The 27,827-nt window shown below is 40.9% G+C and overlaps 1 protein-coding gene across 1 annotated transcript in view; it reads left to right on the top strand.

Annotated features, from left to right (window-relative positions):
* PCNX2 (pecanex 2) overlaps positions 1 to 27,827 on the top strand; it is a 281,084-nt gene that overhangs the window by 217,470 nt on the left and 35,787 nt on the right. Inside the window, exons 24-26 of the mRNA XM_046654236.1 lie at positions 2,406 to 2,464; positions 5,449 to 5,664; positions 27,399 to 27,652. Of these exons, the coding sequence (XP_046510192.1) occupies positions 2,406 to 2,464; positions 5,449 to 5,664; positions 27,399 to 27,652 (529 nt within the window). The remainder of the gene's footprint in view (positions 1 to 2,405; positions 2,465 to 5,448; positions 5,665 to 27,398; positions 27,653 to 27,827) is intronic.

Here is a 27,827-nt window from a genome sequence, read left to right as displayed (position 1 = left end):
CTGAAAATTCCATTTGTCCTGGGTCTTAAGGTGAAATTAAAATTCCATTTAGGGACCAACTATGCCAACATGGGATTTCAGCCTTCATTAGAAGGAAATTTTGTTGTTTGCTTCATATTCTGCCACCCTGGGCTCTTTTATTTTCAAAGCTGATCTCGGGGTATTTAGAAGGAAAACTGAAGCAGTAACAGAACAGCATGCTGGAGCTAGCAGCCTTTTTGAGATGCAATGGAATGCTTCTTCTCTTCAGCCCATCTGTGGAGTCTGTTCCAGGAAGCTCAAACAGGATCTGACCTAGATGGTTCTCAAATATCTGAGAAGCGCAAGGAAAAGTAAATACGTTTTTTTTTCTGGAGACAAACTTTCTCATTTATTCAAATTGCAGTTCCATCTAAGTATCTTTTCATCTCTTCTGATTCCCAAGAGACAAGTTCACAAAAGAAGTCTACAGTCTGAGGTTTCTTCCTAAGCATCATTACCAACAAGTGCTCGTCATGTATTAAATCATACTCAGTATGTCAACGATCATGTTTCAATGTTATCTCGTAGCAGCTAGTGCCCTTTCTTCTTAGCAGGTATCATGAGAGAACAAAACTTCAGAAACAGTGTTAGCTTTGACTATTCCTTTATTCATTCAACGGATGTTTATTGAGGGACTACAACATGCGAGGTGTGAGCAAAAATCTTGCCCTCGTAGTACATGGTCTGGTGTAAGAGGCAGACAGCATCAAATAATTGCACAAAGAAGTGTATGACGTAGTGTGGAGTAAAGGCTCCAGAGCCCGCTGACCTGGGCTCAGATCCTGGCTCTGCCACCTATTAGCTCTGTGACTTTGGGCACGTTACTTTATCTCACTGTGTCGTAGGTTCCCCCTCGGTGAGAGTGGGTATAATAGTAGCATCTACGTCATAAGGTAGTTGTGCGGCTATAATGAGTTAATACGTGTAAAGTACTTACACAAGGAAGTGCTACCTAAGCATAAGCTGTCATCATTATTAGTAATATTAACCTTGACTGGTGCTCCAAAGGGGAGGCCCAGTGTGTGAAAGAGCACATGACACACGAATGTCACCTAGAGCAGGCATCAGGGAAGTCTTCCCTGAGAAAGTGATACTTGAGCTAGACTTGAAGGATGAGCTGAGTCCGGGAGGAAAAGTGGGTGGGACTGGAAATCGAGTACTCCTCCTGGAGGACTCAGCAGCTGTAAAGGATGGAGGGCAGGGAGGGTGACAGAAGTAGGGAGTTGGGCCGTGTTGAAGGCATGGAAAACGAAGCCCAGTGTGGTTTGAGCATAGAAAGCAAAGGGCAGAGTGATGGCAATGGCAGGGGACAGGCAAGCTAAAGTTCAGTTTTTTCACAAACACTAATAGGACCCTTGTTATGTTGAAATTTATATGTAACCCTATGGTGAATGATATATTTTTAGTGAAAGCCCTTTCTTAATGGTTTAGGTTAAACCATATGAAAGTGCCATTTTGTAGGTCACAAACGTTGGATAATATCAACTCCATATGGTTGATGTCAATTTCATATTCCCTCTTCAAAGGATGACAAGACCACCAATCAATATGTGAAATAAAAAGACAAAGCTGGTCAGGTACAGTTTCTCTGAGCGCAGCAGACTGTTGCACTTATAAAGGGTTTTCGGGACATGCAAAGTTCAAGGACTGTGACGGTTTAGAGGCACGAGTGGGTATCTGCACAGGCAGTTACTTCGGGAGACTGTTGTTGATCGGTCACCCCTCAGAAGTCTGGAGTGAGTCTCTCCCTCCCTGGCTGACTTTCAGAAGCAAGGGTCAGCCGTGGATTGGCTGGCCTGCAAAAGCTGTGAACTGAGATGAGTTGTCATAATTGAAGAGGTTTAAAACTGGTTCTTGTGGCCACTTGTTACCATGGTTACAGACAATTCATCTTCTCCTAAGTTGGTGAGAGCTATTTTTATTCTCGTGGTGCAACCTAAGAAAGGCCTTTAAGAACGCGCCCAGCTCTTGAAAACAAGTGGTGGAGACGTTGACGACTCACCATGATTTTCTGGAATCAATTTGAAAAGAAAGATGCTTGTGTGTGCACTGCTCTCAGGTTCTGAAAGTGAGTGACATTTCATTGGCAGGTCAAGTGCTTGCATCTATTTTGTGGACCCAGTGCTCAAAACTGATAGAAGGCACAAAGCCATTCTCCTTAAACCTTTGAACTAGTCATCTCTTCCCTCCACGTCTCTTGTACTTTCTCTCCCTTCTTTACATGAGACCCCTCTCTTCCTGCAGCATTGCCAACTGGACCAGTCATCCCGATATGTGAGCTCCATCTCCCCTGCATTTCCCAGTCACACAACTGATGCCCAAACCCACTAGCTCATTCATAGAGATCTAATCATGACCTTTTACCCTTTTGTGGCCCCTTCCAGTACAAGGCGTGTGGATAATTCCAACACAAGACTGGTTGTCCAAATTGAAAAAGATCCAGGTAAGAGGATATCTTCCTTCTCTTTTTTAAAACTCTTTATTCATTTTGTTGTATAGATGGATTTCTTCAGTCCAAAAAGGGGAATTCAGTACTCACTCTTTTTAATCATGGTGGAGACAATGCATTTATTGGTAAATATGCTAACTGGAAAAATGAAACTGTGCAGGTAGACTGATCAATCTTCCTGACTTGGTTTGGAAATGCACTCCTCCATTATTTAGAATTGACTAGGTACCCGTTCAGCATTGAATGACTTTTAATTAAAGACAGTTTAGTATGTGTATGATAAATGTCAAATACAGACTATAAACCTTGGTATTGGTCTTTTAGCAAAACATTCTTTGAAAAAACATCAACATTATGATGTCCACAAAAGCAAACCATTCCAAGATCCAGGCTCCAGAAGTCTTCCGAAACTTCATTCAACTTTAAGCTATGGAAAGATTTACCTGCTAGAAAATTATTTTGCTTTTTCTTTTCATAATCTATCTCATTTTTAACCATTCTACCCCTTTTTTCCCTCATATCAGAATGCAAATTTTAACTGTTCTCTATTTTTATCCACCTCCCTCTCCCCCGGTGCCAAAAATTTTGTCTAGGAAGAATTGCATCATGCTCATTATCTGTATTTGAAAGCATACACATGATTAATTTGAAATCATAATTTGAAATTTGAAATACCTGGAGAGGGGGCTTTATTTTTTGTAGAACTTTGTGTCAGTACAACTTGGGAGGGGCGATTGGGGTACAAATATCTCTGATGTGCAGCGGTGGGACTCTGTGGCATTGCAGGGCCGTTGATACAGGCATACGACAGTTTCACAAGTGCATCATGCCTCTAGTTATCCATAATTGTTGTCTCATTTTAATCTAATCATGCAGATGTGTGGTCAATGTGTTCTAAGAAGATCTCCACTTTTAATGGTTTAAATTGTTTTGTTTTGTTTAAACATCAAAGAGTTTGAACAATTAAAAGTAAATTCTCTCATTCAGGCTTTTCTTTTAAAAGTGCCGGAGACCCAAAGTAATCTCTAATTAGCGTCTAATTAGATGCATGATGATTCATCATAGAAAATGAATTTAATGGCAGGTCAGGCAGGCTTAATCTGCATAGGAGATTAAGCATCCTGATACTTTATTAAACTACATGACATGACTCAGCCCACAGAATGGTTTATTTCTTTCCATTAATCATAATTAGGTTATAAATGCACCGATTTCAATTCAGCTTTTAGCTATTATGAATGCCCGGCAAAGATATTCATAATTTGATCTTCTTATCATATATATTTCTCAAGAAGTCTGAGTTTTTTATATATATATAATTAAAAACAACAAATGACATCTATATAATATGATAATTTATCTCTGTGTATATATAACATATATAAAAATGTATATTTGTATATAACATAATAGTAGCAATAATTGTTTATATTATATAATATATATAATATATGTATACATATATAATATATGTATTATGTATTATATGTATTATATATGTATGTAATATATGTATTATATAATATACATATATAAATTGATGCCATTTATTGTCTGTAAATTATGCCTCGATGACTTTGATTTCAAAAAAACCCCTGGAGTAACTTGATGGGTATGTTCTTAAAAACAAAATTTCTCTTAAAGAAGCTGTATGATCTATGGGGTTATCTATTATTCAACAGCTATATAGTTCGTTCCTACTACATGTTAGGAATTCTGCTACTAGTGCGATACAAAGAGAAGCAAATTCAGACATAGATCTGTCTTCCTTCACTTTATGGTGCATTGGCGAAATCAGATGTTAATCAAATAACTATAGACACACATACACACAAAACCAAATGTCAAATTCCAACCGTGACAAGTGCTTCCCAGCAGAGGATCACAGTGCTGAGAGCCTGTAGTAGGGAATTTGGCCCAGTGAAGTGGTCAATGAAGGCTTCCTTGAAGTGGTAATTGAGCTGAGGCCTAAAGAATAGTAGAGTTAATAAGCCACAGGGGAGTAGAAGAGCAACCCAGGCAGAAAGATCAGTATCTACAAAGGCCCAGGGTGGGAAGGGGCACGTGGGTCACTCAACTGAAAGAACTTCTCTGTTGCTGAGCATAAGGGAGCTGGTGGAATGGAGTTCGTGTGAGGTAAGGATGGAGATTGAAGTAGACAGCAGACCACACAGTGCCTCTGTGTGACCATATATCCTGAGTTTGCTCAGGACCGTCCTAGCTTATACCTGTGAATGATAAATTATATGGGATCCATTATAGGTGATGTTAAGAAGTCTTCCCTCTATCTTAAGCAGATTGAGAAACCACTAAGGGCTTTGAGCAATGGTGTTGGGGGGTCCTAGGTAGCTTGTTCAGCTCTTCAATTTGCAAAGCTCATTCTGGCTGTGGTGTAGGGAATAGATTTGGTAGCAGATCCCAGTGAAGATACATAGGTAAGACATGATTATTGTGGTTGTCCCCTTGAGAAATAATATAGCGTGGAATAGGGTAGGGATAATGGAAATGGAGAAAAGTAGAAAGATGCAAAAAATACTTGAAGAAAGTAAAATTGAGAGGCTTAGATATGAAGGAGTAGAAACAAGGATCCCTAGGTTATGGCTGACTAAGATGGGGAACAGAAGTGGGGCCCAACTTGGGCATGTTGAAAGTGAGGAGCACTTGAGACGTGCAAGAGAAGATGTTAAGTGGACAAGAAGGTGTATAGGTCTAGAGATAGAAAAGAGATGCCGCCCGGAGATAGGGATTTGTAAGTGGTCTGCATTTAGACAGATCTGTATTCAATCCATTTGTGTAGATGAGATTGCCCAGAACGAGTATAGAGGGAAAAAAGCAGAGGGTCTCACAAAATCCACTAAAATGGGCAAAGCATCTGAAATGTCTGATTTGCCTTTCATCAAATGACAACTCACTGCTTCCTAGATCCGAGTACATGGGGAATAAACATTCACTGAGCATATTTCTTGTTCTGTCTTTAGGGAACGATGACAACAATCTCAATTCCATCTTTTACGAGCACTTGACCAGGGCCCTCCAGGAGTCCCTGTGTGGAGACTTAGTTCTTGGTCGATGGGGTAACTACAGCTCTGGCGATTGCTTTATTTTGGCTTCCGATTACCTCAATGCTTTTGTTCACCTGATTGAAATCGGCAATGGTCTTGTCACCTTTCAACTTCGAGGATTGGAATTCCGAGGTAAGAATCTCTTCATTGCGGAAGTTGTTGGAAGTCAGTCACTGGAGTTAATTATCATGCAAAGCTTTCAATAAGAAGCCACCATTAAAGAGGAAGAATTTAATGCCTGTCCTATAGAATGAGAATTAGGGAGCTTGCTACAACTGCCTTTATCCATGTATTCTGACATAAATAAACCCCAGTTAACTGGAGAATAATAAAGTGAAACATATAGTCTAGTGTAAACCTTTGGAAAAGCAAGTCAGAACTTTGGTTTCAATCCTTCTGGGAAAAACTCAGAACCAACAGGAGGTCGTGGAACATGCAAGGGCTCTGTGTGGAGTCAGCCAGACCTAAAACAGAACCTAGTTCTGTGGGTTACAGGTATTGGGGGCTGTTGCAGACAAGTCATTGAGTGTCTCTGAGCTTTTCTTTTCATTTGTAAAATGATAATAAGAAGAAGAATGGCTGCCTCGTAGAGTTGTGTGGTTTTAATGAGATGGTGTGTCTGAAGGCATGCATGAATGCTTATTGCTTTGTGGTTACTGAGTCAGCCTGAATGTTGAAAGTGTGACCCAGTTTTCCCATTAATCAGATGCTGGAGTCATGTGTGGGGTATACAGGGGTTAGCATGACAGATGTACTCATGTTCCCCTCTTCTGTGTTCTTTGTTTATTCCTTCATTCAATACGTGTTTTTCTAACACCTCCTCTGTGCCAGATACTGTTCTAATGCTGGAGACACAGTGGGCACGGGACCTTGAGTTTACCCTCAGGATGTTTCCCTTCAGTGGGAGACATGGAAAATAAACAAGTAAATAAAGGAGCCAGCTAATTACAGCTTGGGGAATATGCTCTGAAGGACGTGAATGGGGTCTGTGATGGAAACCACTGCAGAGGGTGAGCGTGAGGAGGTGCCACCTTAGATGGGATCATCACGAGAGGCCTCTAGAGGAGGAGAACAGAAAGAATGTTCCAGGCCAGGAACTGATAAGTGCTGAATGGATGAGTCTGGAGTATCTCAGAGCATTCCCGACACCTGAGTGGACTAATGTGACTAGAGCTAAATAGCGTGCGGGTGGCAGTGTCCCACAAGATGGGGCGGGAGGCTGGGTCAGGCAGGGCCTCACAGCCAGGGCCAGGAGGTTGCATTTTATTCTGTGCGTAATGGGTAGCCCTGTAGGGGTCCTGGAAAGGGAAATGACTGACCTAATTTGCACTTTAAGAGATTGTTCTGGTAGCTGTGTGGAGAAGGTATCATAGGGGACAAGAGCGGAAACATGGAGCCTGTTTAGGGATGTTTTGCAGTCACCCGAGCAGGAGAAGATGATCGAGACAGACAAGTGCTGGGAGACTGGGAAGCGGGAACAGCCGGACTAGATGGGGGAGTGAGGAAAGTGGGGGGCGCTCAGCATGCTCCCCAGTTTCTGGGTTGCGTGCCTGGGTGAACAGAGGCACGTTTACTGAAACTGAGAAGCCTGGAAGAGGAGCATGACTTTAGGGTTTGGGGGTATAATCCAGACCTCCGTTTTGGATATTTTCATTTTAAAATGCCCTTGATTCATCCAAGTGAATATATCAAATAGCTAATTGGACAGCTGAGTCTTACATTCATTCAGGAGACATTATTCAGCACTAATTATACGTCAAGCACTGGACTGGGTGCTACGAATACAGAAGTGAAGGCCCCCACCTTCAGGAACTCGGAGCCCTGAGTAGAAGACAGATGCGTAATAAGCAATTACTGTCCAGAGCGATTAGTGTTGTGGCAGCGCCATACTTGAGGTGCCACGGGGACCAGAGCAGGGGCACTGGAATCAGACTGAAGTGTGGGTCAGTTTGACAGAGGAGAGGCTGCAGGAGAGAAGGGAACTGCTGTGGTGATAACAGAGAGGCACGAAGTAGCCAGATGTGGTTTCCAGGTGGTTTAGGAGGAACGGGTTGCAGACAGTGCTAGAAAGGTAGGTAGCAGCCAGGTCGCAGCCACCAAGAACTTCACAGTGACAGAAGGACACCTCTTAGCCAAGAATAAATTGCCCCATTTCACATCTTTAACACCATTACCTCAAGAAGATCAAGTCTTTTGGTTCTTTGAATGAAAATCTCTAAGTTTTGTGAATATCCATTCCTTTTGTTAATATTCATAAGCAAACTTGTACAAAAGATTTTTTTCTAGAGTGGTGGGGTCTATGATTTAGGCGTGTATTCTGTGCATTTTTATGAGTTTTAGGAATCTAGTTTAGGGAGCTTGCTTTGGAAAAGGTTCTTGGGCTGAGGGAGTAGTGATTAGATTCTACAGAAGAATCAGAGAAGCAGAGTTTCTCTGAGATTTTGCACAAATGCCAGAAAATGCCGGAAGAGGCGGTGGAAATTAACTGTCTCTGGTGCAATAATGCAACAGAATCATCTATTTTGAGAACTCCAGTTGTTCCTGGAATTTTCCTGGATTTCAAAGGAAGAACTTTTAAAGTTAGCCTTGTTAACGCTGAGTTATAGTTTCTATCGCAGTTCTTTTCAGCTTACAGCCTCTTTAGCAAATTTAACTGATCTTTGAGTTTAAAGGGTTTTAAAGTTCATTAGGTTTTAGAAGTTTGTAGTACTTTGTCTGTCTGCCAGCTCCTCATCACATCTTAATCTACCACATTTAGATGTTTTGGTCTCACCTCATCAATTATTTTCGGGGGCATAACCAACCACCGCAAAACTTAATGGTTTTGGACAACAAGGACGTGGTCTTTCTTACTCTTGTGTGGGTCGTCTGGTACTTCTGCTGTCACCCCAGGTTGCTCATGCAGCTGCATTCACCCAGCAGCTGAGCCAGGCTGGAAGGTTCAAATGGCCACTTCCAGGACTGGCTACCAACCCTGGCCCTGTGGCTCTCCTCCAGATGCTGCTCAGCCTCCAGTGGACTGGATGAGGAATCTTCACAGCTGGGTGGTCTTGGGACTCCAAAAGGGGGAACATAGACACTGCAAGGCCTCTTCCGGCCCAGCCTTTAGGACAGGCACCATGTCACTTGTGCCACGTTCCATTGGCCAAAGCCATTCCCAAGGACAGCTCAGATTCAAGTGGTAGGAAAGGGGCCCTGTCCCATTGCATGATTCACTGGGGACCCATCTTATAACAACACACCAGACTCCAGAAACTGCATCCAGTGAAAGGTGGAAGGAGGCTTGAAACTGAGGTAGATGTGGTCCGTCAGACACAAGATAGAGGCAGTGGTTGTATTTAAGGTGAAACCGCCTTGAGGTAATTTTCCTTCCTCCTGCCAACCAGAGGAGAAAAGTTACCTAGCTGTAGGGGTGGCTGAAGCACAATAATGATGTCTTGAGAAAAAACATGCCGTTTGACTTGCCCTCATACCCCCCTCTCTTGTACAATACATTTTCTTTGACCTAGTTCTGCTATAGTTTGGAACACAGGGCTATTAAGAGAGCATAGAGCTTGACAAAATCTAAATTATGCTTTTGTTGCAGGAAGAATCCAGTTGACCTAAAATGACTGTTCTGTTTTTTATCTCTTTGTACCGTATAATACAGTATTTCCAGGGAAGCTCTTGTTTTCTCTCTCCTCCTCAGGTATTTTTGTAAAAGAGCTCTTCAGCATTTCACTTTTCTTTCCAATTTCCTACTTTCCCAAATAGCCGGCTTGCTTCTGGTCAAATTTTAAACTACTTTAGCACAACCTGGGGCAGTCAAAATACAGATGTGTTGGTTCTCCTCCTGAAGCGCACTGAAGCCGTCAGTGGAAACCCGAGCTGCTCGCAGCACAGCCTGACTCTCAGGAAATGAATAATACACCCCGGAGGACGGCAGCTTCCCCAAGGCCAGGGAGCAAGGAGGTCCACCTGTCTTTCTCTCACTGAAACGGATGCATTTGTATCAGTAGGAACTCTTAGTTACAAGTGACAGAAATCAACTCTAGCTTAAGCGAGATAAGGTACTGCACAGGCACAAACTTGCTGAGAAGGCTGGAGAAGCAGGCTTGGTGGCGATCAGACAAGAGCCAGGTGTAAAATCACACCGCAGCACTAATCCTGTGACGAGGTCACATCGCAGCTGGTGGACCCAGGCACTGCCCTCACATCATCACTATGACCCCAGATACTGGATGCTGCCGCTACCACTGCTGCCCTGGAAACTGGATGAAGAGCCCCGGAGGCCACCTCCCTTCCAGAATGTGTTCCCCATGAGCCCTGCTTCTTTGTGTCACCAGCTCATTAGCCAACATCTGGTGTGGATGCATCTGATGGACAAAGCTGAAATCACGTGTATGTGCTCTAGATGCAAAGGTGTCTGGGAAAGAGAGTGTCTGATTTTTCAGTTCCTGTAGTGGGAGGTGAGACTCATAATATGGGTACCTTGGTTGAAGTCATGCTAACTGCTGTAATAGTTGTCTCAAATCTCATGACTGACTCAATAGATGTTTATTTTGTACTCACATAGAGTCCAGTCAGTGAGAGAAGGCAGTGGGGGTGGCGGATGGTTCCAGTCCACACTACCAGGGACCTGGCTAATGGAAGCTCTGCCTATTCCCTAGCACTTTGCTTTTGAGGTCACCCTGGGTTTCAATATCAAGCTGCCGAGTAGAGAATTCCATGGATGATTGTTATGGGCCAGGCCTGAACCTGTGATATATCACCTGCTCTTACATTTTAACGTCCACAGTTGACGTAACTACAAGAGAAGCTGGAAAATGTTGTATAGCTAAGTACCCAGGAGAAAAAGTAAGGGGGTTTGCTGAACAGTTAGCCAGTTTCTGGCACAGTGGATAATTTTCCAAACTTAGATCCTAGGTAGCCCAAAAGATTGATCCAGGTCCATGGCACATCCTATTTCTGTTGGCTGGTACTATAGTGAATGATCGGTACAAATTCAAATCAAGAATACAAATAAGGAAGCCGTGTTTTTCTCTTCTACTCCTCTTGGTTCATGCATCCCAGAATAGCAATGTATTCTTTTCTCTTTAATGTAAGGAAACAGGGTTGCAGTTCCCCTGGTGCTCTTGGGTTTATGAGTATTACTTTCATCTACCTAACCAGTCTTTAAGGAAACCATTCAAGAGTTGACAGATTAATCATTGGCTTTAAATCCAAGTCAAGGTAACAGATAATGCGCTTCAGAAGGCCACAGTGTGAGGGGCACCGAGTTCAAGGGTTTTTAAAAGAAATGGAATCTGTTGGATTTTAAGTTCCATTTACCGTCATTTGAGTAGGTGCACACAGGAAAATGGAAAAATGAGAGTTGGTTATCTGTTCAATCCGTTTCTGTTCTCCTTTAGTCGTCTAGGTGACCTAGGCTGGTGAGTTAGTTTATTTCTCTTAGAAGAGGACAGGAATGAATGAAGAGTCACAGTGCTGCTAACTAGAGGAGCCAGGCAACTTGAAAATACTGTCTGAAGAGGCAGAGAACCAAGAATAGGAGCAAAAAGACAAAGGTATTGGAGGGAGTCTTTTATGAGACAGTGGTGAACTCTGAGCTAAGGAGGGAGCACTCCCCTGTGAAGGTGACATGCACCCTCAGGACAGCCACAATCCCATCACTTCCTTCTTCCATTTAACTAATGGGAGAAGCAAGGCCCAAGGACATGAGTACTTTCCTGAGGCTCACCGCTAGTTAATAATGATTCTTTATCTTTAACCAGAACCTCTCTTTCTACGTGATCATTTTCTCTTCTTCCTTCACTCCTCCTTTCAGGTATTTGTTTGAAATTTGTGCCATAGTGTTTATCTGGTTTATTAAACACTAAGTAACTGGGATGTAATGCCTTCAGTCACTTGTTCAGCCTTACAAACACCCCATATCATTTTTCTAGTTCAAAAACCCCCACTTTATATCAGGATATTCAACAGGGCAGCACTTGGGACCTGGCCTCTCAGAGCCTCGATTTCTTCGCCAGCACCTCAGTGTGATTTCCTTTCCAGCTCTGACAGCGCATCAGTTCAGGAGATATGAAGTGCTTCCACCATACGACGTAGTTGGGGGGAAGTTGAACTTCTTTTCCTTGCTGGAGTTTGAGTATAATTCCCTCCAGGGAGTAGGTGTTGGTGGTGGTTATCCCAGTGCTTGGGACCACAGCTGGCATCAAGGGGAGAAGTTGAGCAGCTGCTGACTTCCTGTTGATACATTGCTGTAACAGGAAAGGTTGACAGCCTAAACGTTAGTCTGTAGACTGGGGAGAGGAGTGGGCGTCGGAAGCCCTACCACAGCGATGAAGCAGAATGGAGGAATTCCAGGCAAAGGAAAGAAGAGGACTTGCTATGATGAAAAGTGATGGAATCCGAAGGGCTGGGAGGATGGAATCCATGGTAGTTCATCCACAGTCACAGGAGAGAAGGGAGAACATAGAGCACAGATGCAAGTAGAGAGTGGGTGTTAGAGAGAAGGCAGGAGAATGGGAGAAGGAGTGGGGTGGGGAAATATAGTTGGGCATCGTGAAGAGCTCACTTGAGGTTAGTGATCATGATTTTAAAGGAAGACCTGTTAATATTGCTTGTGTTTTTCTCAGCCATGTTCAGCTTCATGAGTGCAGGTATGGAAGGGCAAAGTTGGAATTAATCAGGATGGGATTAAGCCAAATGCGTTTCATGAAGTAAGACAAGGAGAAGGGAACTGACAGTGTATACAAGGGGGTGGTAATGATTATAATGCCTTGCTATGGAATGTAAGTTGAGAAAGGAGGGAAGTGAGGGTATGAGAGACGTGGGAAAGAGGACCTGGTGATAGGACTTCCTGGATCCACAAAGGGTTCAAGGATTGTACCCTTGTTGAGGTTGAAATATTAGAGGAAATAAGCTGGAAAGATAAGAGGTGGTTGCTGGAGAGTATAATGTTTGAAACCAATATTTATAGTGGGGAACCAGTTTTTGGGTTAAGCAGTCTAGGGTTTTGACAATGGAAATGAGTGGCTGAGGTTAAATGGAAGATGAGACTATTGCAGGAGTGGAGGTTGGGGGCCAGGATATAGAAAGTAGCATCCCTGTGGATACTGAAATCCCAAGAATGATGGCAAGAGGTATGTTGGAGAGTGCCAGTGGACCCAGAGCCAAAATCTTCATGGAAGGACTGGAAGTGACCTAGAGGGGCCATAGAAGACGTCAACACGAGAGGATGGTGCTGGGGGGGGGGGGGGGGGGGGGGGGCGTATGGTGCGAGAATGTCCTGAAAGTGTCAGTGAGAAACAAGAGGATATCTTCTATCCTCTGCAGACCCAATGGTGAGAGGAGTGTGTGAGAGCCATCAGTCCCACTTGGGAGAGCTGCAGAGGAACAGAGGGAGGCAGGTTTCCAGTAGAGCACTAAAGACAAGGGGAGAACATTTGGAAACGAAGTTGAGGAATAGATCATGAATTCCAGAGAGTACGGCAAAAGGGCTTCAAGAGTTTCTGCCTGGGGTGGTGGTTAAGACAGGGTTAGAAAATGTGACTTGTAGAACAGTATGGAAATTAGCCTGCAGGGAGTCCTGGGTTTCCCATGCAAATGACTTGAACGGCAGTAAAGCAACATTGTCTCTTGGGATGATGAAGTGGATCCTGTCATCTAAGCCTGGGTCACATGCTTGGAAAGTTTTGAGGCTGCTGAAATGAAATTTAGTTATGCGTGTAGGTATGCATGCAACTTTCATTATCCTCGTTAGCATAGCACTGCTGCAATTTTATCACAGCAAGATCTTTTCCAGAGATCTTCTTAGGGGAGGTCTTAGGAAATATAAAAAAGTCATTTGGTAAAGTGGGTTTTTGGAAAGCTCAGGAAAAATGAAATCAGAAATGCATGGTGTTATGTGGACACTTACCTTTTCTATTATTTGTGTAACTACATTTTTATCTCTTAATTTATTCACTTCTCAGTGTTTCCTTGCGATGAATGTTACTGCACTTGTATATATTTTCTGCATTGCTGTGTGATCAAGTATTTTGCTCATATACTAGTTCAAACAACAACACAAAATCAATGTAGGTTACTTTGTCCTTTTATTTAAAACAAAGTTGTGATAAAAACTATGTTTGTATTTAGGTGTTTATATGTGTAAATCATTAATCCTGAGATCAGGACATTGCCCATGATGTTGGGCATGTTGTATCGATGTTTCTTCATAAAAAAATAATAAGTAATAATTTGGAAACCAAAGCGAGTTTATCTTCAGTGTTCTTGCAGAGTTTATATACTCAGTTCTTTATTCCTGCGGGCTATGAAAAGCTGACTAAGCCAGGCTCTGTTAGACTGTGAGACCCTCAAAGTCTGACACACCTTCCTTATTCAGGTCCCACTCCCAGGACATTGAATGGCTCATGGTAGGATGCCCAGTAAATATTGGTTGAGTGAGAAAATAGAGATAGTCTGTAGTGTCCTGAGTACCAGTTATATGTCAGGTACCACTCTAAGCACTTTACTTATACTATCAGAATATTCCTTATGATAACTTCAGGAAGTAAGTACATCTTATTTTCCCTATTTTACACATGAGAATATTGGGTGAATGAGGTTCAGCAAGTTGCCCAAGGCTTCACGGTCATCGGTGTGGAGGAGGGGTCAACACCTAGATGTGGCTGAGTTGAAAGAAGTAGACCCCACTGCATTGGAGGGGAGGGAGGAAGGAAGGAAGCATTGAAGGAAAGAAAGGAGAGAGTAAGAGAGGGAAAGAAGGACGGATGGAAAGAAGGAAGGAAGGGAAGAGGGGAGGGAGGGAGGAAGAGACGGAAGGAAGAATAACTAAGGAGAGAATATGAAAGAAAAGAATGAGTAACCATTTTTTTTTTAACAATCTATTTGGTTGTTGAAACTCAAAAATAAAAGCTTTACCGGAATGTGCTCCTAAATGTTAATATGGCAGCATCACTTTGAGCAGCTCACTTTCTTGAATTACTTTCTGCCTTAGCAACCGTGAAGCCTGGATGCCTCTTGCAGACTGAACATGGAATGCAAAGTTGTGGTTATCAGGATGTAGCTACACGTGACCATTGGGTCTGGAAAACATCAAAAAATAGGATTTATGTTCCTGTCTGTGTGAAATGTTATCAGCCATCTCAGAGTTTGGCTAACACCCCATAATCACCAGCCTAGGGGGACATTTTAAAAATATCTATGTAACCTAATCTTATCTAAAGCTAGTCCAACCCAAACCTTTATCCTAACTGGCTAATCCATGCAGAGCCACTGATCTCCCCCTAATCTTGGAACTATCTAGAATTCTCTCTTCTCTATGGCAACGTTTAGGTCGTTAGTGAGTCCTTAATTCTTATGTCCACATAACTTGGGTAATCTGTTAAACCCCTTGGTCCCAAACTTTACCCATAAAATACTAGATTCTCCATTCAGAATTCCTAAACACATGGTTTTCTTCATTTCAAATTGTGTGACATGTTGGGGGGAGAGATAAAGCCATACTTGTCTAGATAGCAAGTCTGGGAAGAAAAGGGGCTTTCCTGTGGAACAGTCACAGAGTCTGCATACTTTAACATTCAACACTCAAAAATAGGTTTGTGGGAGAAAAGGAAGATAATACAGCTTTGAATTAAATATGAATTAGAAAGTACCCAACTCTTCTGAGTACAGTTGAGCACATTGCTTTTCTCATCCATAAATGGGGCAGGAGTGGGGGAAAAACATATCATTTACGGAGATAATTATTATATATTACACATTTCTCATACTTATGCTTCAGAGCTGACCAATGTAAGTTGTCTTGTGTACTAAGCGACTTGGTTCATTTCATTTTCTCCTGTGGGCTGGTAGAATAAAGTAAGTTCAGGAAACTTTCGCTCGTCATTTGCCAAGCCTCATTAGACAGCGTGTGATAAAGGAAAAATACTGATTTTACATTCAAAAGACCAGACTCTTCCACGGGACAAGTGGCTTTTGAGACTCAATGTCCTTCTTTATAAAAAGAGAAATCACACATGCGTAACCAGGTTGATGTGTGCATCACATGAGATGCTGTCTGACACATCACTTTTTAAGTTGGTAAGTCACATCCTCACAAAAATACATCACGTTTTGCAATAAAAGTTCTCTGAGAAAATCTATGCTGTTTCAGTTAAAGGTATTACACCACATTTGAAATCTAGGTTGCCAAACAGGCCCCAGGAAAAATTTTATTCTTATGGACAGATCTTAAAGCAGAGTGAGGCTCTTTGGAATATAAAATTGTTGTAATAAAAATCTCTGCTATGCCCACAAAATCAAACATGTCATAAATTATTCTAATGTATTTTTGTCTTTTTCCTCTACTGCACGCTGGCTAGTGTTTTACATATGCCAAGCAATGAGGTCACCAGGAGGTCTCCTGGACTCTCAGTGTGATAGTTAAAAGAGGCATGAGTCCCATTCTGCTGAAGGATTGGAAATTGGGACTAGGGGAGAAACTGCCCGCTAAAATAATAAAGAACTAAACTCATTGTGTCTGAACAGGCCAATCCTACGGCTTGTTTTAGTTGTGCTCTGTGACCTTAGTCATGTCACTAGCCCAGTGCCTGGCACACTGGGATGATGAGGTCAGTGGCTATTTTAAATTAAAACTCAGCTCAAATAAATGTTTAGTAAAGTTATTTAAAACATTATTAGTAGATAACGCTAAATATGATACTGATGATATTTGGGGTTTTCTGTGGAATCCAGTTAGTCAGATTCTTTGAGACTACTGAGCATTATTTCTCAAAGCACTGGTATCAGATAAGGAAGAAATTCGGAGGGCCAGAAGACCCAATCTTTAAAACGTCTTGTGCATTTAGGCTTTAATATGCATGTTCTTGCTGTGTAGCTTTTCTGCTGCAGGGACCATTTTTAATGTGTCCCTTTGATGTCCTCATCACATAATGGCCAGCTTCACCATCATTTCCTCTGGTTCCAGTGAACCCCCTGTTCACTGACCTGGGGCTGTGAGTGGCTGATTTCTCCATCACTGGTCTCTTCTCCTTAGTCCTCCAAGGTGGCCAGGGAATGTTTCTTAAGTGCAACTTCCCTCATGTTTCCTTGGGACTTAAGGTTCCCCGTTGGCTGCCTGTCACCTTCAGAATTAAGTTCCCTAGGAGTCAGGTTCCCACACAGTCTGACTCCAGCGGCCTGCCTTGGCCCCTTGCTCCCCCTTCAGGGATCCTGTCCTTGGGCCCAGGCTTCCAGCCAGGAAGGTGCCTCCCTCACGGGTTGTTTGGAATGGAGGTGAGGGCACTTTTGGTTGATTTTTGGTTGCTGGACCTTCTATTCAGACAACCCTTCTCCTTTGGCTTCCCGGCTTTCCCGAGGGCGTATCAGCCCCACCTGGCTGACCATCACAGCAGGTGTGCCTACACTAACCAGCCACACAGAATATCTACACTCCTGTGCTTGTCAAAGAGAGCACATTAAAATTCACTGCTGCTCAATACACAATAATTGTCAAAACTAGGGGGAGAGAAATGATCCATACCAAGGACTTCCTGAAAGGTATGAACTTCTCCCAGTCCTCAAGCATCTCTAAATCTGTTCTTGGTGATACCAGATCTCTGGAGAATCACATGCCTAGGGCTGAATTGTTTGGGCCACCTAAAGAAGTGCTTTTTCTTTATTGCACTTTGACCATATTAGAACAGCTCAGCAAACCTTGTGTTTGGGCTTCCTGTGCGATGCTATTAAGGATGATGTTCACCGTATTGCACAATGTTCTCTTTATGAGGATCCTGGGGATATCATCTCTCTGTTGTCTTTGCCAGAAATAGCTATGGTCCTTCCAAGCAATTATTTCATTTTTGTCTTAAGGACTCAAGAAACTATTCAAGTTATCTTTCTACACTGGCTGCCAGAAAGCCGAAGTGAGATCTGTGGCCCACCTTTAATAAATACAGAGGGCATCACAGAACACAGTTAGGGTCTCTTGACATTATCCTGGCTTCATCCTGTTTTTCTTGTTCCCATTTTCACTTAAATTTTATCACTTGCTTTCACACTGTATATGCCTTTTTAGATCGACTTCATTCCTTTTTGAAATTAAGTGTGCATAGATAAACCAGGTCTGGCCTGTCGCTGGTAGATGTGGCAAACAGCACTTAAATGGGGGTAGTGCTTGTTCCTTTGGAAACAAGAAAAGGGAGGCAGAAGGGGTCAGCTGGTCAGGAGGGGGCTGCCAGTCGCAGCAGCAGTGGTTGCCTCACGTTTTGGCCACACGCAGGAAATGGATAGATATCCTGTGTGGCAAGACATCTGGGATCTACTAGATACATTTTCAGTTCAAACACTAAATTTCATCAGCTTTAATGAGGCATTCTCGTCTATCAGAACTAAAAGGTTCCAAGATACTCTGAAAATTGATTTAAAAAATATTTATTGAATGCCTTTTATGTCCTACTGACTTAGACCATGAGAACACAGCAACATAAAAGATGCTAGGAGTCAGTTTTAATGGAAACACCAGACACAGACATCATTCATCTCCACCAGTGGCATGAAAGGTCACAATGTGGGGGCAATTGACCTTCAGTGTTCCCTTTAAAGGGAATGTACTCTAAACCTTGTGAGCCTCTCTGAGAAGAATATGGGCCTTGATTTGCATTTGAACAGCAAAATTAGAGCATTGGCAAAAATGATTGGCTTTCATTATTTTCACATTCTTTTATGCTGTGGTGAGTATGAATCTTTTGTTCCTCAGAGAAGGTACCGAGAGCCCCCTGAGCTGAGTGTTTCAACAGTTGACGGTTGTGATGTCTCTGCCAAGCCTAGCCATCCTTCATAGCCAACTGTTTCCTCAACTGGTTTTCCATCAATGTAGAAATGCACCCATGCTTCTCACAGTGTGTGACGGGAGACCTAGCTCACTTAATAACTTACTTCACTTGGATGGTAGAAATCCAAAATCTGCACCATCTTTTGTACACGAAGACACACACGTGTGTGTGCACTCACACACAGAAACACACACACATGAGCAATCCTTCCAGTTTGTTTGATTTAATTTTTTAAAGAACCTGACATTCAGCCCAATGTGATAAATGCTAGACCCAGATGGAAGAATGAAGGAGGGAAAAATTGGAAAGAAACTCAGATTTTGGAGGCAGGTTATTTAACCAATTTTGCAAGGTGAAAATCCTCCTTTATGCTTCTTGCTCATGTAGTCTATTTCTAAGAATAGTTCTACTTCTCCCATTGGAATAATTTCTTCCTAAATTAGTTTACTAACTTGCAGCAAACCAGTGTTGTCAGTGCGCCATTTTGGTGGGAGGAGACGTCTCCCAGCGCTGGAGTCTAGTGCCTGCAGTCCTTGGTTCTGGGGGCAGATCAGTTAGGACTCGGTGGTCATTACTCACTCTGGATGCCTCAGAACATATGGTCTGAATTACTCACTGCTTACAATTCACCTATGTATTTCTGTATATTTTTACCAGAGGGAATAAGTTTTATATTGCAGAATGAGCTAAGAGAATTTTGAAATGTTTGAAAAAGAGTACTTTCGGCTAAGACCCAAAGCAATAAGGTCTTGGAGAAAGACAAATGGAGTCATAGATCTGGGATCAGCCTTTTACTGTTTCACTTTATGTTATATAACCTACTTGCTTTCTCCTTCTTGATCTTGACTCCTTTTTCATAGACTGATTTCCCAACAGTTGTGTGTGTACAGTATTATTTGAAGGTTGTAATTTTCCATCTCTGACTGTAATGACCATCTCATTCATGGGTTCTGTACAGAGGCTTAGTCTGACCATTGCCTTTCTTTATCTGTGTCCGTAAATAACATAATAGAGTATGTTGCATCTGCCATGTATTTTCTCAACAGGGCATCTGTTTCCTGTGCATACAGTGATCTGGATAAGAATTCTTTCATTTGTTCCTTCAATCATTCCACTTTGTTAGTACCTACTGAGTACCAGGCACTGTGAATAATGATAAGGGATTCCAGAAAAAGTGAATGGTGTGGAAATGAGTATAGGGACAGGTTTCATGTTTGAATTAAGTCTGAAAAGACATGTAGAAAGATTCAGAGACTTACTCTTTTGGCCATGACTAAGTAACCAGTACTGGAGTATCCTTTCTGCCATAAGCAGTTATAAAAGTGGGGAAAATATATTAATCAACTGTTTTCAGATATTGGACCATAGACAGTACAAGGCTCTGAATCATTGAGAGAAAGGAAACACACGAAGTGAACTTCATAATTGCCCCTGCTTTCTTCCTGGAGGCACTTTCTTATCTGTAGTACAGGGAGGTGGGACCCAAACAGCACAGTGGTCTTACTGAGCCAGGGAGACAGAATCAGAGTTCTGGGATGCTAAGGTAGCTGGACTTTGTGGGTCAGAGTACCAGACAGAAGTGAATTTCACAGAGATGGAGCTACAGAAATCACTATAGGGATCCCCTTTAGTGATTGGATGAATATTAACCTGCTCTAATGTAGGCAAAGCCTGACAGAGAACAGTAACTGGGAAGTTGTGAGCTAAGTAGAGATTATGGAGGCCATAATCTGAGAGATGTAGAAATTCCACTCAGTTGGTGGAGAGTTATTGAACATACCAGGAATTCAACTGAGACCCCAGGAAGGCCAAACTTTAAGAATGGAGATCTTATCATCTCAGAATAAGGACTGTTCTAGACATTACCAACCAAAGGTTAAAAACAACTTCCAGAAGGATCAAACTGACAAGCTGATGTGCAAGTAAATTAACTCTGTAACAAAATATAGCTCTTTCTAAGGGAAAATAAAAGTCCAGACTGTCAACACTATAATGTCAACAATGCCCAACATATAATAAAAGTTTCTAGATATATAAAAAAGCAGAAAAACATGATCCATAACCAGGAAAATAAAACAGTAAATAGAAACACACACAAAGATGTTGGAGTTAACAAAAAAGAAATTTCAAACAGATATTAAAATATTTAGGAATTCAAAGGAAAAATGATCCTAAAAATGAACTAATGAAGACTATCAATAGGGAAGAAAAGAATATCAAAGAATTGAAATTTTAGAAATGAATAAAATAACAATGTCTGAAATGGAAAATTTAGAGGATGGATTTAACAGAAGAAAAGATTAACGAACTTGAAGACAAGGCAGTAACTACTATCCAAATAAATAATAAAAAGACCAAAGAGGGGCCAGCCCTGTGGTGTAGTGGTTAAGTTGGGTGCACTCTGCTTCAGTGGCCGTGGTTCGCAGGTTTGGATCCCGGGCATGGACCTACGCCACTCCTCATCCATGCTATGGCAGTGACCCACATATAAAGTGGAGGAGGATTGGCACAGATATTAGCTCAGGGCTAATCTTCCTCAGGAAAAAGAAAAAAAGACCAAAGAAAATAAAACGATATCAAGCATTCTAACATATGTGTAATTGGAGTCCCAAAAGGAGAAGTGATAAATAGGAGCAGAAAGAAAGTTGAGGGAACATTATTCAAATATTTTAAATTTGATGAAAAATATCAATCCATAAATCCCAGGAGCTCAATACATCCAAGCAAGATAAATGAAAAGAAAACCCAACCTGAGCACATACTCATCAAATTGCTGAAAATTAAAGGTAAAGAAAAACCATAAGAGCATCTGAGATTTTTTATCATAACTTTATCAAGACCCTGAGAGAGTTTTAAAAACAAACATTATATACAAGGAAACCACTGTGAGAATTATCACTAACTCCTCATAAGATATAATGCAAGCCAGAAAATAATAGAATGATATTTTTTAAGTGCTGAAAGGAAAATAAAACTATCAACTCTGAATTCTACATCTAGGGAAAATTTCCTTCAAACGTGAAGGCAAAATTTAAATATTTCCAAATGAACAAAAGTTGAGATAATCACCAGCTGACCTGAACTATAAGAAATATTAAAGGAAGTTCCTCAGCTTGAAGGAAAATGATAGCAGATGGAGAATTGATTCTACATAAAAGAATGAAGATTACCGAAAATCACATAAGTGAGAAAAGATACTTTTTTCTTTTAAAATGCCTTTAAAAATTGACTGTTTAAAGCAAAATAATAGCAATATATTGTAGGGTTTAAAATATAGGCTAAAGTAAAATGTTTGACACAAAGGACATGAGCAGGTAAATATACCATTGTAATAATCCTACATTATAGAAAGAGTGGTATGAAATCAATCCATGACAGATTGTGATAAGGTAAAAATACGCATTGTAATCTCTAGGGAAACTGCAAAAATAAAGAGTTATAGCTAATTGATATAAAAGCTGATAGAGGATACCAAATAAAATACTAAAAGTTATTCAATCCAAAAAAGAAAGAAAGAAAGAAAAGTTTGGAAAGAAGACAAAAAGAAAAAAATTGGACAAATAAAAACAGATAGCAAGATGGTATATTTACACCCAGTCACATAAATAGTCACATTAAATGTAAGTGGACTAAACACTATAGTTAAAAGGTAGAGATTATCAGACTAGATAAAAAGGCAAGTTCTAACTATATGCTGCTTACAAGAGACATGCTTTAAATACAAAGATATGGATAGGTTAGAATAAAAGGTTAAAAAATTATATCCCTTACAAATGATAATTATAAGAAAGCTGGAATGGCTGTATTAATATCAGAATTCAAGATGAGGTATATTACAAAAATAAAGATATTTCATAATAACTGACAAGTCAACTCATCAAGAAGACAAAACAGCCTTAAATGTGCATACACCTAATAGCAGAGCTATAAGAAATACAAACTGATTAGGTGAGTTACAAAATAATTGAATGGAATGGAAATCAAAAACAGAGCGTATAAAATATTGGTGAGATACAACTAAAGCAATGCATAGAGAAAAATTTACAGCTCTAACGTTTTATAATAGCAAAGAAGAAAGGTTTTAAATCAATGATCTTTGCTAGAGGTTGGCCAATTATGACTCAGGGTTTAGAAGGAATTTTACAGTTTTCAAAGGACGGGAGAGGGGAAGGTAGGGGGAGAGAGAGACAGAGAGAGAGAAAGGAGGAGAAGGAGAAAGAAAAGAAGAAGAAGAAGGCAGTGACAGAGACCATATGTGACCCACGAATCTTGAAATATTTACTCTCTGGCTCTTTACAGAAAAGAAGTTGGCAACTTCTAACTTATGCTTCCACTTGAAGAAACTAGAAGAAAAAGATAAAGTAAAACACAAAGCAAATGAAAAGAAGATAAAAAAGATAAACACAGGATATCCATGGACGAGAAAATAGAGCAACAATAGAAGACAATCAGTGAAACCAAATGTCTGCCAAATGAAAGATCTTTACCCAGACCAATTAAGAAAAAAGGAAATAAAACACAAATTACCAAGATCAGGAACTTAAAAGGGGACATTACGACAGATCTTACAGACATTATGATAATAATAAGGGAATATTATGAATTTAACATGTTACATGAAATTAAAAATTCATTGAAAAACACCTATCCAAATCTGACACCAGAAGAAAAGAATATCTGAATAGACATACATGTTCTAAAGAAATTGAATTCGTAAGGAAAATAAAACAAAAACAAAACAACCTGGCCACAAAGAAAACTCCAGAATCACATGGCTTCACTATTGAATTCTATTAAACCTTTAAGCAAGAATTACCACCAATCTTGCTTAAACTCTTTCAGAAAATAGAAGAAGAGGAAACACTTCTTAAACTCATTTTGTGAGGTCAGCATAAACTCCATATATAAAACTGACAAGGACACCATGAGAAAACAAGACCAATGTAGCTTGTGAATGTATATGCGAAAATTCCTAACAGGATATTAGAAAACCAAATCCAGCAACATATAAACGTGTGATGTTTATCCCAGTAATGGAAGATTGGTTTAATATGTGGAAATTAATCAAGATAGTTCACCATAACAGAATAAGCGGGAAAAATCATATTGTCATCTCAATAGATGCAATAAAAGCATTTGCTGAAATTTAATACCTATTGCTGATTTCAATACAAATTTTTAGAAAACTAGAAGACTTCCTCCTCCTGATCAAGAGCCATGATGAAAAACCTACAGCTAATGTCTTACAGCTAAAAGACTGAATACCTCCCCCCAAACTCAAGAACAAGGAAAAGATGCTACTGCCACCACTTCTCTTCAACATTGTACAGGCCCTGTGCAATGAGATGCCAAAAAAATAAAAATAAGGTCATAAAGATTTTTTAAACTCCTCAAAAGTGTTGCCTACATTTACTGTCTGTGAGTTTTCGCCTCCGTTCTGTCTTGAATTCTCTCTAATCGGGTGTTCCCTCCCTTTCTCTTCATTCCACTGCAACTTGCAAAGATCACCATTCATCTCCATATTGTCAAATCTAACAGTTGATTCCTCATGTAATTTGACCTATAGGCATCATTTGACATAGCTGATGTTGCCTCTTTCTTGAAACTCTTCTTTGTTTTTTTACTTGACTTTTGTGACTTCCTGGTTTTCTTTTGACCTCACAGGCCACTTTGTTCAATTACTTGCTGGTATCACCTCACCTCCCCAACCTCTAAATGTTGGAATGCTCAGAGCTCAGTTCTCAGACTTTTTCTCCATGCTATCTGTACTCTTTCCCCAGATTATTTTACGTAACCCTTACATACTGATAATTCTCTCAGATGTTATAAATGTCTGCCCAGAACCTCTCCCCTGAACTCAGATTTCTTAATCCAACTGCCTACTTGACATCTCCATTTTGATAAGTAATGGGCAGGCAAAACTTAACATATGCAAAAGCAAATTCCTGATCTTCCCACCAGCCCACCCAAAGGCTGCTCCCTCTGCAATCTTCCCCTTCGCAGTAAATGGTAATTTCATTTTTCATCTTGCTCAGGTTAGAAAACTTAGCATCATTCTTAGCTCATCTTTTCAACATCCCATATCCAAATTGGTCAGCAAATCCTACCAGACTACCTTCACATATACGCAGAATCACATCATTTCTCATTACTTCCTCCAACTATGTTGTTCCAAAACGCCATTGTCTCTCATCTTTGTTAACTAACAGTCTCATGATTGATGTCCTGGTTCCCACCCTTGCTCCCTCGACAGTCCATCCTCTGGACAGCAGCCAGAGTGATTTTCCTCTAACATAAGTTAGGGGCAACATTTCTCCTGAACTAAAGCCATCCAAGGGCTCCCCAACTCATTTCCAGTGGGAGCTTTCCCTGTCACCTTTCTGTTTCATCTCCTACCACTTTGCTTTCCTGCTTGCTCACTCCCCTAGAGATCTAGCCACTTCCTTGCTGTTCTGGGGACATGAGGAGCATGCTCCCACCCCAAGGCCTTTGACTTGGTGTTCTGTCTGCCTCCAGTACTCTTCTCTCAGACATTACCTGCACTGACTGCTCTCCCATGACTCCACTCACACAGCCCCAGAAGCTTCCTGGGATCCACCCATTTAAAATAGCTATACCCACCCCAGCACTCCCTGTGCTCTTTTGCTGTTTTACTTTTCACCATCTGACATATTTTATATTTTTCTTATTGATTTGTTTATTGTCTGTGTTCTTCAACCTAAGTTTATAAGCTACACAAGGACAGAGATTTTTATATTTTTCTTTGCTATATCCCCAGTGCATAGAACAGTGTTTGACACCCTGCAGGTACTCAATATTTGGTGAGTGAATTAATTTGTATGTTAGCTCATTCATTTATTTATTTATTCACTAATTTCTACCTGCCAGTCACTGTCTTTATGGAGCTTACAGTCTAGTAGAAATAATAGTAATTTATTGAGTGGTTACTAATGACTTTACAAACGCCACTCTATTTTATCCTCACAACAGCCCATTTTACAGATGAAGAAATAAGTGTGGACCAGTCAACTAACTTGACCAAAATCAAGTAGCTACTACCTTCCTTCAAAACCTGTTTGTTAACAACTGCCTTCCACTGAAATAATGTTCTTCTCTGCTGAAATTTATAAGATATCCTATACCCCCAAATTATTTTAAATACTTTAAACATATTTAAATAGTAACTCTTGACAAATAATTTCTGGATGCAGGCCCATACTGAAGCAAACTTCTCTTAAAATGAAGGACTTTCATACCCTCTTTCTTTTCTGCCACTCTCTACCACTTCCTGTACTTTTTCTCCTTCCTGACTCTGCTTCAAATGACTATTTTATTTTCCAGTGTGAGCTGCTTTTTCATTTAACTTTATTTTCATCCCTATATCCGCCTTTTCTTTCTGCTGTTCCTAAGCTACCCAGTTCATCTGTCCTCTAGAACTCTGATTTCATCCTTCTCTGTGATTCAGTTTTTTGTCCTTCTTTTTCCCTTCTGTCAATAACTATGCTTAGGACTCAACTATCTTGAAAAATAGACAGACCACCACCACCACCAATAACAACTACTTCCGTTGATTCTGCTGTCCTTCCTAGCTTGGCTCTTATTTCTAGTCTTCTCTTCACTGTGACTCATATTTCAAGTGGTTTGTACCCATGGTTATTACCTCTTACTTTGGTTTTGTCACCACCAATTCTGTCCTTATCCTCTTATCCTTGCTGGGCAGTCCATTTCATTGTTGAACTCCCAGTTGTTAAAATGATCTTTGTTATAATAAACTCTATGCCCTGAAGCTTTCTCTCATTGGTCATAATGATGCCTTCTGGAACTGCAGAGAACATCCAGTTCCCATTTCCGTATGATAGCTTCAGATAGTTCTTGAGGGCAACCATCATTCTCCCCAAAGTCTTCTTTTCTGCAAAGTCAAAGTCCTGGATTTTTCAGTCATTCTTCAGTAAGATAATTTTGAGTTATTTTACAACCCTGTATTTTCTTGATGTATAACTAACAATCTTTATATTCATGTTCAAATCAGTACTAATGTACTATCATTTTTTTAATGGAGAAAGTGAAACTTGCTCAGATCCTCCAGCTTTATTTCATTTTATCAGTGACTCTTTATGTGTAGCATACAAAGGAATAATACCAGGTGTATTCTGCACCATGCTATCCCTTTGTTTTGATGCTACCAAGATCACATTCAGTTTTTAAGTATTATCATACTTGGGGTTCAGATAATCAATGAAATTACCAAAGTATTTGTTAAATATGTTACTGTATATTCATAAATTGTGTAGCTGGTTTTTTGAACCTAGATGTAGGATATTCCATTTATTTCTACTAATTTTCAGTGTATTAGTTTCAGTTTGCCATCCCATCTGCTAGGATGATTTTGGATTGTGAACTCTGCATTCCAGATGGTACCAGTAACCTCATGTCATTAGCATACTACATATGTTTTCCTTCAAATCATTAACAAAAATGCTGAAGAAGATATGGTGTCTCATTTTCAAAGATTGTTGACACTCATTCTTTTATCATGTTTTTGTAATTAACTCCTTTGGAAATATATTCAACCCACCCAACGTCCTGCTCCCCGTCATGAGGTGAGGTGCTGTGCCCTTGCAGCTTGGCAGTGGAGCTCTTCCAGGGCGCCCCTCCTGCTAACACTTCAACATGCACCTGGTTGCTCACAGACATATCCCCTACTGTCTTTCTTTAGCATCCTATCTGCTCAGCCTTGACTTGCACGTTTCTGGAAGGGGAACTCAAGGCTATAACCATCCTACATTTCAGCCATTTGTGTTTATGACCCCCATGAGAGTGTGTCTCCTTTTACACAAAAAATGGGGGAGGAGACAAGAATCAGAATGAATGTGAATTAGTACAAGAGTTGATTATGAGAACTGTGACTTACTTGGGGGCACTGTTTGAACTAAGAATTAAATAAATCTCCTGATTCCTAGATTCTCTTCAGCGTCTTCCCCTCTAATGAAGGCAAAGGGAAAATCCATTCTAAACGGTTATCCTGGGACTTCTTGTATAACTTCCCTCGTGTTTGTGCTCTGCCAGGAACCTACTGCCAGCAGAGAGAGGTGGAAGCCATCATGGAAGGGGACGAGGATGACAGAGGCTGCTGCTGCTGCAAACCGGGCCACTTGCCCCACCTGTTGTCCTGCAATGCCGCCTTTAACCTCCGCTGGCTCACCTGGGAGATCACACGCACGCAGTACATCCTGGAGGGCTACAGCATCATTGACAACAACGCGGCCACCATGCTGCAGGTGTTTGACCTCCGAAGGATCCTCATCCGATTCTACATCAAGGTATTGCCCTGGGATCCATGCACCTGTCTAAGTAGTGATGCTGGGCTGGCTCAAGAGGCTCCTGAAAAACTTCATAAAGAGTTAGATTTTGAGGCTTCTCCTCAGCTTCTGAATCAGAGGCCCAGCGAGGTTTGGGAACCACTGGTTTCATGAAGAATTCTCAAGGGCTTTGGTT

Source organism: Equus quagga, chromosome 2 (assembly GCF_021613505.1).
Source record: "Equus quagga isolate Etosha38 chromosome 2, UCLA_HA_Equagga_1.0, whole genome shotgun sequence".
In the NCBI taxonomy this organism is placed as follows: Eukaryota; Metazoa; Chordata; class Mammalia; order Perissodactyla; family Equidae; genus Equus; species Equus quagga.
This window is presented reverse-complemented; position numbering and strand designations above follow the sequence as displayed.